The 14,172-nt window shown below is 35.6% G+C and overlaps 1 protein-coding gene across 1 annotated transcript in view; it reads left to right on the forward strand.

Moving 5' to 3' along the window:
- Window positions 1-14,172, forward strand: part of ADAMTS19 (ADAM metallopeptidase with thrombospondin type 1 motif 19) — a 99,334-nt gene that overhangs the window by 63,401 nt on the left and 21,761 nt on the right. Inside the window, exons 13-16 of the mRNA XM_034410006.3 lie at window positions 1,425-1,597; window positions 4,706-4,833; window positions 5,232-5,352; window positions 9,357-9,437. Of these exons, the coding sequence (XP_034265897.2) occupies window positions 1,425-1,597; window positions 4,706-4,833; window positions 5,232-5,352; window positions 9,357-9,437 (503 nt within the window). The remainder of the gene's footprint in view (window positions 1-1,424; window positions 1,598-4,705; window positions 4,834-5,231; window positions 5,353-9,356; window positions 9,438-14,172) is intronic.

Here is a 14,172-nt window from a genome sequence, read left to right on the forward strand (position 1 = left end):
CCCGCCTGATGGAATAAAAAGGTCTTCACAGCGCGGCGGAAGGTGCGCAGATCCGGGATCCTCAGTATCTCTGGGGGGAGCTCATTCCAGATGGTAGGTGTCCCCACAGAGAAGGCTCTCCCCCTAGGGGTCGCCAGCCGACATTGTTTGGCTGACGGCACCCGGAGGAGTCCCTCTCTATGAGAGCGTACTGGCCGGTGGGAGGCTATTGGTGGTAGTAGGCGGTCCCGTAGATAACCAGGTCCTAAGCCATAGTTCATACCTGAGTGGTGTAGTGCTTTTCCCTAATTTCTTCAATTTAGGCCTAAATTTTGCAACAAGAAGCTCATGATCTGAACCACAGTCAGCTCCTGGTCTTGTTTTTACTGACTGTATAGAGCTTCTCCATCTTTGGCTGCAAAGCACATAATCAATCTGATTTCTGTGTTGACCATCTGGTGATGTCCATGTGTAGAGTCATCTCTTGGGTTGTTGGAAAAGAGTGTCTGCTATGACCATCGTATTCTCTTGACAAAATTCTATCAGTCTGTGTCCTGCTTCATTTTGTATTCCAAGGCCAAACTTGCCTGTTACTTCGGTTATCTTTTGGCTTCCTACTTTAGCATTCCAATCCCCCATGATGATAAGGACATAATTTTTTGGTGTTAATTCTATAAGGTTCTGTAGGGCTTCATAGAATCGGACAATTTCATCTTCTTCAGCACCAGTGGTTGGGGCATAGACTTGGACTACTGTGATATTGAATGGATTGCCTTGGATTTGAACTGAGATCATTCTTTCATTTTGGGGATTGTATCCCAGTATTGCTTTTCCTACTCTTTTCTTTTATTGACTATAAGGTAGAATAAGTATCTTTATACAAATCATTACTCAACTTTAGGCACATTGGGAGCATGGGGAAGAATTCACATAAAACAAGGATAGTCCATTCCAGCCTTTCCTGCTTTTTCTTCAAATATATTGGGGTGCACCTTTTAGAACATCTGATCATTGGTCCCCAATCTGTCAGAAAACCACAAGATTAGAAAAGGGTGAGGAAGGGAGAGTCAAATAATTGTCATGGTTTAGCCTAAATCTAGTTTGGTATTATAATATTCATGGTGAATATTTTTTTGCAACAGTTGCTGTTACAAAACTGTTCCAACTATTAGATTCTCTTTACCATTTATAGGCAGGCTATACATAGGCAATCACTTTTAATTGTTTGTAAGTAGGTGTAGTACTTATAAATTGGACTGGAGTTATGCATCCCAGCGTGTGATTTTGAACTGAAGCTGTCTAGGAATAAAATGAGGTGATGTGAAACCGGATCCTCCTCAAGCTCACAGATACAAATGTGATGGCACTAATAGCAGTGTAAATCATGCAAGCCATGTCCACACAACTAAATTTAATTTAATAATTTTAATTTTTATCTTTCCTAGTCCAGGTCATGAAGAAGCAGAATGCCAGGGATCAAGAATACAATATAAAATATGTAAGAATCCCTCTTGTAGTCCCGGACTCCCTGCGTTCAGGGACTGGCAATGTCAGGTCTTCAGCATCAGGCTAGCATATCAGAAACATGTACACCAATGGCAGGCTGTTATAGATAAAGGTAAGAGCACACCCCTATCTTATATTTAATAGCTACATGCGTACTATCAAAAGTACACTTGTGTGCACATGCATATGCACACACAAAAATCTGAACATATGTATTAAAATAGATTTAACAGTTCATTATACCTAATAATTATATTAGTTCAATACAATAGTAAGACCCATATCAGTGAGGTTGACTAATCCAATGAAAACAATGAGAAAGCAATACAGTTATAAAACCTTATAATAGATTACTTAAGAAATATTTTTGTGTGCTTTTTTTAAAAAATGAAGAAGGTTTTCTTGCATTTAAATAAAAACACATCCTGTAGTAGATTTTGGCAGACACAAAATTAATTATTAATTTTTAATCATGAAATATTTCTTTAAAATTTAATTTTATCCATACTACAAATTTGCAACAAAATCAAAGAAATATGTTAACCTTACGACATGTTATGCTGATATTAGCTTTTGTGCACTGTCACATTAATATAGTGATAAAAGCTTGTGCCAGAATACATGTCTTAGCATTAGCATTAGACTTATATAACACTTCATAGTGCTTTACAGGACTCTCTAAGCAGTTTACAGAGTCAGTGTATTGCCCCCCAAAATCTGGGTCCTCATTTTACCAACCTCGAAAGGATGGAAGGCTGAGTCAACCTTGAGCCTGGTGAGAATTGAACTGCTAAATTGCAGGCAGCCAGCAGTCAGCATGAAGTAGCCTGCAGTACTGTGCTCTAACCATGGAGCCACTACAGCTAGCATTTAAAATACCATAAAATTGTTCAATTTGAAATACAATTCATAAAGTAAGAATTGTAGGATCACACTCCTAAAAGTTGATCACTAAAAAGGTGCAGATTTAATGCTGAAATGTTTCAAAAAGTAAAATAATTTATCAGCATTCAATTCTGATATTACCTGTTTCTTTCAAATACAATCAGAATGATGTCATTTACTTTAAAGATAATGAAGTCAATATTTGCAGTTTAGTAAGAGACTGGATACAAATAAATATCTTTTCTTTGGCTGTAATTACTGTTAAATGAGGAGGTTTTTATCGTGTTGTCCCTATTTTCCAATAATATATTAAGTTAATACCAGTAATTTTTCTGGGTCTGCTTTGCTCCCGCAGTGAAGAGACAAACAAGATGGAGTTGGGTCTCAATTTTTTAGGTCCATTTTTTGTTATTGTTATTTTTGCGCTATATTTGTGCTTCATTGCATGTAGAATAATTCCATCACTGCATGTCTATGATTTATAAAACATTGATTTTTAAATTGTCACAAGAATTGTGTATTACTATTATTTGAAAGTTCTTGAACTTCATTCAAAAAGGATCAAAGTTTTCTTATTTATCTTACAGCAAATAAAATTTATATGTATGAAATTAAAAATAATAACTACCTTTGCAAATACTTTTACTTGTTGATTAAATATAATATATATAATTATGCAAATACAATTATTTATAAAAGGCAATAATTTATCAGAAAAAATAAGTGTGCTCAAAATTGAATTGAATTGAAAAAGATAATTAAATTTGAGATACATTTTTTTTTCAAATATAGCCACTAGTAAGACACATGCTGTTGGTGAACTAGATATTTAGCAACCTACTGATCTTTACTCCAAAATATAATTTGCATCATAATTGCAGATTTAAAAATGACAGGAGAAGTAGGGAGAAAAATGATAAAGATATATGTTGATCTCTTCAAAAGAAAAGAAAAATATAGTTCCTATTCTTACTTTGTCAAAATATCAGTATTCTTAAGAAAAAATGTATGTTCTCAAATAATCCTTTAGATATGAATTACAGCAGCAGTCCCCAAGCTTTCTGACTCTGTCGACTGGCAGCGGCGGTGGCGATGGGGAGGGGATGGTTGTGCATGTGCAACCTAACCCCATGCATGTGCAAATGAAGCTTCATATACTCATCCACCGTTTGCATGGCCTGGTTCCCAATGGGTCACATACCAGTACCAGTCCACGGCTTTGGGGTTGGGTACCTCTGGATTACAGGATTCAACTGAAATTGTGGAGTTGTTTAGTGATTACCATAAATTATATTGGTTATTAAAGTAATCCAATGTTTGTTTATCTCTCTGAAGAGGGAATTCCTGATTTGTTCTCACAAGGATATTTCCTTCACTTTTGGTCACCATGCAAAGTATTTTCTTTCTATACATTTTAACCCTTTTGGCTGTGTGTCAGAAAAACAAGGGATATGTTGATGATTAATATATGTCCTCCATTAGAGGTTTTGTTGTAAAGGAAGGTTTTCTAATATTCAATTATAATACTGTTTATTGTATTATTATAATATATTGTTTATTTATAGTGCAATATATATAATAATATAGTAGTGGTGGAAGCTGAACTGAAATGGGGGAGGAGTTAAAAGAGTGGCTAGCCTGGAATCCCTGAAGGAGAGGAAACAAAGGAGATTAGACCCACACACCCTGTCCCTGGAGTGCTTATCCAGTTTTCTGTAGTGAGTGCAGTTAGTCTGGTAAAATTCTTGTAAATAGGTGAGTAGCAATAACCTTACTGCTGTGTTCAGTCTCTCAATATTATTCCTTGCACCTGACAATAATATAGCAAACTGAGAGCCAGTTTGTCTAGTGATTAAGGCACCAGTCTAGAAACCAGGCAGTAGAAACCACTGCCAATCACTGTTCACATTCTGGAACTGTCTCTTAACCTAATCCATCACGCAGGATTGTTGTGAGAAAAAATAGGAGGAGAAAGGAGTATTAGGTATCTTTGCCAACTTGAGTTAGTTACAAAAATAAATAAATAAATAAGTAAGTAAATAAATAATTAAATAAATAAAGTGATTTGTAAATTTAAACATCTCTCTCTGTCTCTGAAGCCATATCTAAATTTAATTTTCTTCCAATATTGTTTGAAATCTGACTGATTGATTATGTTCTGTCAATTAATAAATCAACATTTTAGATTTTTTTCCCCATGAAAATCTTACAAGTTTTCCAATAGTGCACTCATTAAGACTCTTAAAATATATGTATTCTAACCAGTACTGGATTATTTGCATTGTTCAAAACTATTTTTAAGTCACATTTTTAAAAAATGTATCTATTCACATAGAAAAACCATGTGCATTATTTTGTTCTCCAAATGGAAAAGAACAGCCAATATTGGTAACAGAGAAAGTGATGGATGGAACTTCCTGTGGCCCTCAGGATGTAGATATATGTGCAAATGGAAAATGTCAGGTAAGTCTTCCAAAATTAACTATTACTGTTTAATTATTGTGAGGAGTTTTTTCCTTAATTCTTTTAGATTATGGATATCATTTTTAAACTTAAATTAACCTGCAATTTAAATTTAGAACACTGTAGAAGAAATGGATAAGAATGCTATATTTTTGTATATATGAAATGGAATTTTGAAGGAGAGCTTTGTAAAACCAATCTTTTAAGGAAAAAGTGATAATATAGAATATATTTTTAATTCCATTTATTGTCCGGATACTCCCAAAATAGTTCAGAATAGGTTATTACATTTTATTTTTAGCAAGTAATATATTTCTTATACTAATTATAGTCTAATTTGATATGGAACTATCCTTTAACTTGAAGTGGACAATGTGCTATTCTTTTTTTTACTTCAGAAATTTGGTTGTGATGGCATATTGGGTTCTTTAGCATGGGAAGATCACTGTGGTATCTGCAATGGAAATGGAAAATCATGTAGAATTGTTAAAGGAGATTTTAATCATACTCGAGGAACAGGTAAATTTCTTTTAACATTTATTGATTAAAATTTGTAAATGCATTGAGTACTCTGCAGGCTATAAATTGTGTAGTAGTATATCATATCATATCATATATCATATCATCATATATTATATTATTACTATCTGGAACGAGCTCCCCCCGGAGATATGGAGGATCCCGGATCCTCGCACCTTCCGCCGCGCTCTCAAGACCTTTTTATTTCACCAGGCTGGTCTGGCTTAACCTCTCCCATTCTCTTTTTAATGTAAATTTTAATGTAATTTTTAATTTGTTCTTAACCTGGGGTTTAAAATTTGTCTTGGACTAAATTGATTTAATTTGATTTTACTTCTGCTCTTAAATTTTTTGTATTCTATGTGTTTTATCTTGTGCCTGTTCACCGGCCTGAGTCTTTCGGGAATAGGGCGGTATATAAATCAAATAAAATGAAAATGAAATGAAATGAAGTTATAATTTTAAGAGTTTAAATATTCTAAAAAAATTCAGGGATAAAAAGAAATATTAAATAATTACTTAATAGATTTAAATTTAACAAATAAATAATAAATACATTTAAGGTTCCTGTTCTTTATTTGTTCATCATATAATTTTTATAGAGATTGTTTTAAGTTTTCAGAAATGCCAAGTAAGGTAAAGTAGCAGGCTTATATATTTCTACAAAAAAACTTAAAATACAGGGTTTTTTTTTACTAGAGGTGAACTACTTATGAAATCATCCCTTTCCTCTGGATTTTTAGGAATAGTTTGATAAACATAACCATTTTCCTATCAGTCAATAAGTTAAATTTAAAGGACTATAAACTTAGTCTATATTCCATGTCTGGACTTGGACACGGTGGCTCAGTGGCTAAAACGCTGAGCTTGTCAATCGAAAGGTTGACAGTTCAGCAGTTCGAATCTCTAGTGCCACATAATGGGGTGAGCTCCCGTTACTTGTCCCAGCTTCTGCCAACCCAGCAGTTCAAAAGCATGTAAAAAGTTCAAGTAGAAAAATAGGGACCACTTTTGGTGGGAAGGTAACAGCATTCTGTGCACCTTTGGTGTTTAGTCATGCCAGCCACATGACCACGGAGACATCTTCGGAGAGCGCTGGCTCTTTGGCTTTGAAATGGAAATGAGCACCGCCCCCTAGAGTCAGGAACAACTAGCACATATGTGCGAGGGGAACCTTTACCTTTATCTATATTCCATGTCTAGGTATACTGATATAAATCCTGTTCATTTCTTCATAAATTATGTATGGAAGCGTTCTAGAATTTGCAACCACAGTGCTTATCTGTGGTCTTAATGATTAAGTAGTATTTGTTTTTATTGAATCTGTATTGCTGCTGTGGTTTTTCCCTAAAGAAGTGTTTGAATGAATGTCTAGCTTTGTTATGATCAGTTAACTGTAGATCACTGTGTTTGCGGATAGTACACATTCCTGTATATTTATTTTGGATATATCTATTAAGAATTTGCCAAGTGATTTTGTTAGAATTGGGAAGGAAATCTAGAAGTCCCATTTCCTTATCCCCTGCCACAGTGGAACAATCTAAACATGTTAAATTTACTTTTGATTTTTTTTTATTAATCCAGGAATGTTGATCTGAATATTTTACTTGATCTTGTGGAATCAGCCCAAGTGAAAATTATAAAATTTGTGAATGAAATCACTTCAGTATCAGCAGATGGTGATGCTATGTTGTTGCTGCTTCTTTGTTTTGAAGTGCCTTTTGGCTGTAACAAAAATGTTTTTGCAGATTAACAGAGTTAACAGAATAACAAAGTTGGAAGGGACCTTGGAGGTCTTCTAGTCCAACCCCCTGCTCAGGCAGGAGATCCTATACAATTTCAGAGAAATGGTTGTCCAATCTCTTCTACTATTCCCTTTCAGATTGCTGAAAGGGAATAATAAATTGAACTATATTAGGAACAATATGGCACAACCTGCTAGGAATTTGGTAATTAGTGATCTTTCAAAAAAAAAAAAAAAAAAACCACTTAGAAAGTTAAATTAAATTAAATTTCTTCAGGTTCGAAACAACTAATTAAAATAGTATTTCTAACAGAATTTCAATCACAGATATTTGAACAGGCAGTTAAAATCTACAAAATCTAAGTACAAATGTTCGACGATGCATGTATCAAAACGGCAGGGCTTTGTTCACATCACTTCAGGTATCATCTTGCAGATTTGGAACATTGTATCCCTCTCTCGCCTTTTGCACATAGCTTCTCATAATAAACATTTTGTTAGAGAAAAACTATTTCTCTATAGCTGTGCCTATTAATGGCTTTTGGAATGTACAGATGCGTGGGCCAATCAGAGGGCAGCTAGTGTGTTTGAATCTCCCGGGCTCTCCCCTAACTGTCACAGTTAACAGTAAAAAAGGAGATTCTTAACAGAAACCCTTGCTCTTCAGTTTGGTATTCAGTTTGCTCTTCACCTTGCTGTTCAGTTTGATCTTCTGTCTAGTATTGTATTGTATTCTAGGATCTTACGTTATATAACTGTGAGCAGTTTGGAAGTCCGTTAGAAGAGCAGTTCTGTGGTATAAAGTGGTATTTCTTCTGAGGAAGAATATTCATAGATAGCATAGCTTAGAGAGAATAGATATGTATATAGATAGAGGGCTGACAGTATAATTTATAATAGTAACTTAGTGATGTTTATTAATTGTATATATATTATTATGTTTTTATTATGTAAATAAAAATATTTGCTGTATGCTGCTTCAGAGGCTCATTTGTTTAAGTAGAATTTCATAGAGATAGAGGTTCATGGTTTATTGATTTATTAACCTCCACAACACATTTGTACTGCGTGTGTGGGTATGTGGGGAATCATAAGAACACATACAAGATTGGAAAGGTTCTCTGCTTGAGCAGGGGGTTGTACTAGAACAGAGGTCAGCAATCTGTGGCTCTGATTGGCTCTTTCATCCCTCTGCTCCTTGTCGCCAGTCGGCTCTACAATTGATAGGGCTTTCGGCTTTCGGTTAGGAGAGGTAGAGGAAAAAGGACGCTGTGCTAGGAGGAGACTCTATGGTGGGAGAACCGGACTTCTGGTCAGCTCCAGAATTGAACAGGGGGCTCCTGGTTAGGACCTTTGTGGCTCTTTGAGTATTTAAGGTTGCTTACCCCTGTACTAGAAGACCTCAAAGGTCTCTTCCAACTCTGTTATTCTGCATAGTGTGTTAAAACAGAGCAGGATTTTCTTTCTAACTTCCAACATTCATGAATTTATTTAGAGATGGCTGGCAATCACATTCTAATATTGTTGACTAACATCAGCTACTGAATGATCCAGAGTGAAGCATGGCTTAACAAAACATTTACACAAAAGATGATTTGACCTGTTCAGCTGCCCACCATCATTAGTTTAGGAATACTAGCTAGTTGGTAATAGTTCATATGAAATCTCTTATATCCCAATTTGTTTAATGCTTCAAACAGATCCTTAACATATCGAAAAAGGAGTAGAAGTTTATGCTTGGCCCTGGCCATTTTTTTAATTTTATGTAGGATGCTTGGAAACTAAAGTACTTTGGTTGATAGCTGGTCCATTGAACCCTCTCCAAGTAGTTGACAGATCAGCTGTCTTAGCAATTTAGCACTTTTTTATGTAGCTCAGAGATAAAAATAGGGAGGATGTAGGCGCATGACAAACTTTTTGGAAAATAAATAGCTTCATTGAATAAAGAATAGTATAGGTTCATTAATATTTTTCAGAAAAGATAAAAACTTTTTCTCCCTTTTATCGTCCACAGAATCTATAAAAGGGACAAGTTTGTAATCAATTCAGAATTGTTCAAGTGAGATACAGTAATACTTGATAATGGAGGTGGGAGAGATACAAGAAGTTGATGCACAAAATCAAAAGCCTAGATTCCAGAAATTTTAGCAGATATAAGTTTAAAGATTTTTGAATAGATGAAACCAATATACATTCAATATAAATATTATTCCAATTTAAATAAACAGTTAACAATATAAATGTCGGTATATATACTCAGGTTACGTGGAAGCCTTAGTGATACCTGCAGGAGCAAGAAGAATCAAAGTTGTGGAAGAGAAACCAGCTCACAGCTACTTGGGTAAGTTGCCATCAAATCAAATCAAACAGTGTGACTGTCAGGATGCAGGGTCTGTTTAACCTGGATGAGATCAAAGCAAGTAGCTTCTTCCTTTTTTAAATAACACAATGGGAGCATTCCAGTGGTGAAATCCAATTTTTTTTACAATCGATTCTATGGGCGTGGCTTGTGGGCGTGGTGTGGCTTGGTGGACATGACTTGGTGGGTGTGGCAGGGGAAGGATACTGCAAAATCTCCATTTCCATCCCACTCCTGGGGGAAGGATATTGCAAAATCTCCATTCCCGCCCCACTCTGGGGCCAGCCAGAGGTGGCATTTGCCGGTTCTTTGAACTACTCAAAATTCCGCTACCAGTTCTCCAGAACCTGTCAGAACCTGCTGGATTTTATCCCTGGAGCATTCTAATTAAGAATTTCAGAAAAAAAGTAATGAAGATTGTTATTGATCAGATTAAAAATGACCAACTGGACTGCTAGCAATTTTTTAATATAGTGTAACATTTCATACACTTTATGTATGTATCGTACAACTTTTCTGTTTGTATCAAATTTTGCTTATTGCCACACCAATCTGTAGAATTAGTTAATAGAATATAAATTGCTTTGAATCCTTTTCTTGTAGCTGTAGCTAACTATAACCTATTTTGACTGCAACTTCTAAAAGTAAAAGCAGTAAACTGGTCAATAAATTCAGTGAATGTTTTAAGAACTGGCCAATTTGGGGTTTTGCCAAGTGTTAGCACTTAGTTTGGCTGTTTTAGAATGATTGATTCAAAAGTTGCAAAATTCACAAATCCTTTCATGATTAAAAGTCTGTAAATAGTTTTTGTAAAGCACAGAAACAAAGACGTCTCTGTGGGACTTGCTGTCTCTTATAGTTTACCATAGAATCAACTGAACACTGAAAGAGAAAAACTGGCAGAGTCGAAGTTTCTAGCTTTGTTCTAAAGCACTCACAAAAAAAAGAAAGAAAGAAAGAAAGAAACATAAAACTGACAGCAGCCAAAAGCTCATTTTGGAAAATACCCAGAATTATGATTTCTAATGTTTGTCAGATTCAACTGATACTGCTTTTGCCTTGTGGAAATATTTAAAAGAATCTAAGTTTGCCAAAGCAGTAGACTGAAAATTGAAAAGTGATATAAAACGGTTACAACACATATTAGCCCAGGGTGGCAACTTTACATCCTGCTGGCTCAGGAATTCTGGATGTTGAAGCCCGCTGGTCATAAAAGGTGCCATAATTGCCCACACCTGTATTAGTCACAATGTTGCAACTAATGTGCAAGGCTAAAGGGGCTCACTATTCTTGGATGAAAAAGGGATGCAGTGGCTCAGTGGCTAAGATGCTGAGTTTGTCGATTGAAAGGTCAGCAGTTCAGTAGTTCGAATCCCTAGTGCCGCGTAACGGGGTGAGCTCCCGTTACTTGTTCCAGCTTCTGCCAACCTAGCAGTTCAAAAGCACATAAAAAATGCAAGTAGAAAAAAATAGGGACCACCTTTGGTGGGAAGGTAACAGTGTTCCGTACACCTTTGGCATTTAGTCATGCCAGCCACATGACCACGGAGATGTCTTCGGACAGTGCTGGCTCTTCGGCTTTGAAACAGAGATGAGCACCGCCCCTTGAAGTCAGGAACCCACTAGCACATATGTGCGAGGGGGAACCTTTACCTTTAGCTTTATTCTTGGATGGGAATTACCTATGAATATGAATGCCTGTCTAAAAATGGAATCACATTATGTAGCAATATTACCAAAGAAGGTACATGCAAGGTCGACTTTGAAAAAGAATAAATCAAAGTATCAAAGAATGAGTCAATGTATCCAAAAGCCTAATTAGACAGCTGTATCCATAAAATACATTTCTCTTCCCCTCCCTCACCACCCTCCAATGCTATGTGATTCAGGAGTAAACTACAGAGTGAGAACTGGATACTAATTAGAGTGTGATTTGGAGTCCCTGTTTAAATTTTAATACAACAAAAATTAGTTTTCCAACATGTCATCTTTTTCAGTGTTTGCAAACTATCAATCAATATTGCAAATATCACTATAAATCTTTTAAATATAATGAATAAAACATTTCTGATACTAGATATGTCAGGGCTGGTTATAGTGAGACATGCTTGTGTTACCTTTTTAACTGAGGACCTCCCTTGAAACCTTTGGCCTAGAATACAATCAGCATTGGGATGTACAGCACACAAAAGAAATTCCCATCCTACCAAAAGGGCTTTTTTGTACAAATTGTAATATTATACATATAAATGCAACTTGATTTTAATCTTACAGTGTAGTGCTTTAAAAATTGTTCGTTTGTGTTTGTGTGTGTATATGTGTGTGTACATGCATATTGAGTGACCTAAAATTCTCAACAGGATGTAGACAATGTATAAAGTATTGCTGCTGGATTGGGTGAGTGTTGTCACAGACAAGATCACGGGTTTTTATTTTTTTAAAAAAAACATCATCTATTTTCACACAATGTTTAATTATTTTTTGATGAAATACAAAACATTTCAGAAGAGAAGAACAAGATTCCTGTTTAAATCTAGAGTTGTTTTCCTAACTTTGCAAATGGAATGCATTTTTTAAAAAACTTATCTTTCTCCAGAGCATAGTTAATTATGTTTTTATAAGCTGAAGGGCCCAAGAAAGCTTCAAAAACATACTGCACATTTTCCTGAAACGAAATTGTTTGCATGCATGTTGCATCTGTACAGATCATAAGGGAAGACCTGAAAGATTATATCAATCCACATCTGTATCTGTTTATGTGAAGATAGTATTGGCTTGTTTTCTAAGGGGAAATACGAAAATGGCAATGACAGGAAGTTGCCCCACTTAGAAGTATAAGAGGAGAAATGGATATGCCATATATGAAGAATATGTCATATAAAAAAGAGGAGAGAACAAATACAGTAATTAAAACATATAAGCTCAATTCTAGCATGCAGATGGAATCTGCAGTATTCACACAGTATTGCCAGTATTGCCACAGTATATGACAAATCACAGAGGTGTCAACAGTATCCAAATTATTTCTTCCCATATAATATATAATTTTAATATATATAATCTCATATAATATGTCTGGAGTTTTCCAAACACATTTCCCTACAGTTATTTCCTCTATATTTTTATACTTTAAATCACTTGCCACACAAGGCTGGTAATTCCTCTTAATTAATTATTATTTTCCTTTTCCCAATATCTAATTGATTGTTTTGCCTAGAAGTTTTATTTTGTCATCTGTGGGAAGATGCACCACTCTTTGGCTCCTTCCAACCAAAAGATACCTACATGGATTTCCTTTTTAGATATGCAATATCAGCTCGTTGAACTGTTCTGAGTATTAACTATTCTGAGTATTAATTGGTTATCATAAAGGTTATTGTATTTGGGCCATGTCAGGAGAGCTGACTCGAAAAGTCAATCATGCTGGGGGGGATCAGCAGAAAATGGAGAAGGGGCCACCCTAGTATCTGTTGGCTGAACGTGGATGATATTGCGATGATTAGCAGATCTGAAGGAGGCGGTGCAAATCAGAGGGGCATGAAGAGTGCTGATATATAGTGGCCGAGAGTCGGACATAATTGAATGTCCGACAACGACGTATTAAATGGACTTCTACAGACTTGTCCCGTGTAAATGTTTCACTAAGACTTATCCAGGAAGCATTTTGTAGATAAGACATTCACACTCCTGACTTAAATTCTTTGTTAGAGAACTCTATTAAAAAGGCCAACGTAAAAATCCAAATAGTCACTTGAATGCAAATATTATTAAATTCAACTTTTGAATGAGTTGTGTAAATGAGATGCATAGGCCTGGTGGATGACCAGGATAAAGGACTTTAACTTATTTATTATTTATTTGCAAAATGTTATGACACTGCAAACCAGGATTCCACATATAAATCATTCAATATGAAATGCCACAATTATTAAGACAAATTACCATTAAAATTTCTAAAAGAATCTAACACTGGAGGTAAGAACAAGAGTACCCCCAAGCACAGGTAAGCTATATGTTATATAGAACATTATTACATCACAAATAGTAATGGGGTGAGGGCATCTTAATCTGGAAGATACAAGATGTTTTATAACATAGGATTAGCCACTGCTTTCAAACTCTACCTTCACCCCCCTCATTAAGGAGAATTTCAGCATACCTGCTCAGCGTACATGCACACAGGGCAGGGAGATTCCAGTTAGTAAGGACTCATGCCATAAAGGGCTTTATAAAGCATTTTTAATTTTACACAGAAAGTCATTGGTTGCCCACAGTGTAAGTGTTGCCCACAGTTTAAGTGTTGTCCACAGTATAAAATAAGCTGTCACCCTTTAGCAATTGGACCACAATCTTTGGAATCAACTGTGGTTTCCAATTAGGCTTCAAGGACAGCCTAAATAGAATATATTGCAGTGGTCAAATATGACTCAATGAAGGGTATCATTAACTATGCAAGGGTATGTTGCTTTAAAGAAAGTTGCAACTGGCATACCATCTGGCTGTCCTGACTCATGACCTCCACATAAGGTTACTAGTTCTTATGTACTTTTTAAAGTACATAAGAACATGAATGTTTTTCTCAGCATGACATATGTTGCAACTGGAATTCTTGTCTGGGAATGGCAGTTGCAATACATCTAAGCATCAGAAAGCAGATGGTATGTAGAGGTTCTCTTTTTCAGGGCTTTGGCTTCCATCACATAGTTTGGAGAAGGTA

The sequence above is a fragment of the Pantherophis guttatus genome, chromosome 2 (genome assembly GCF_059756535.1).
Source record: "Pantherophis guttatus breed Tessera chromosome 2, ASM5975653v1, whole genome shotgun sequence".
Lineage (NCBI taxonomy): Eukaryota > Metazoa > Chordata > Lepidosauria > Squamata > Colubridae > Pantherophis > Pantherophis guttatus.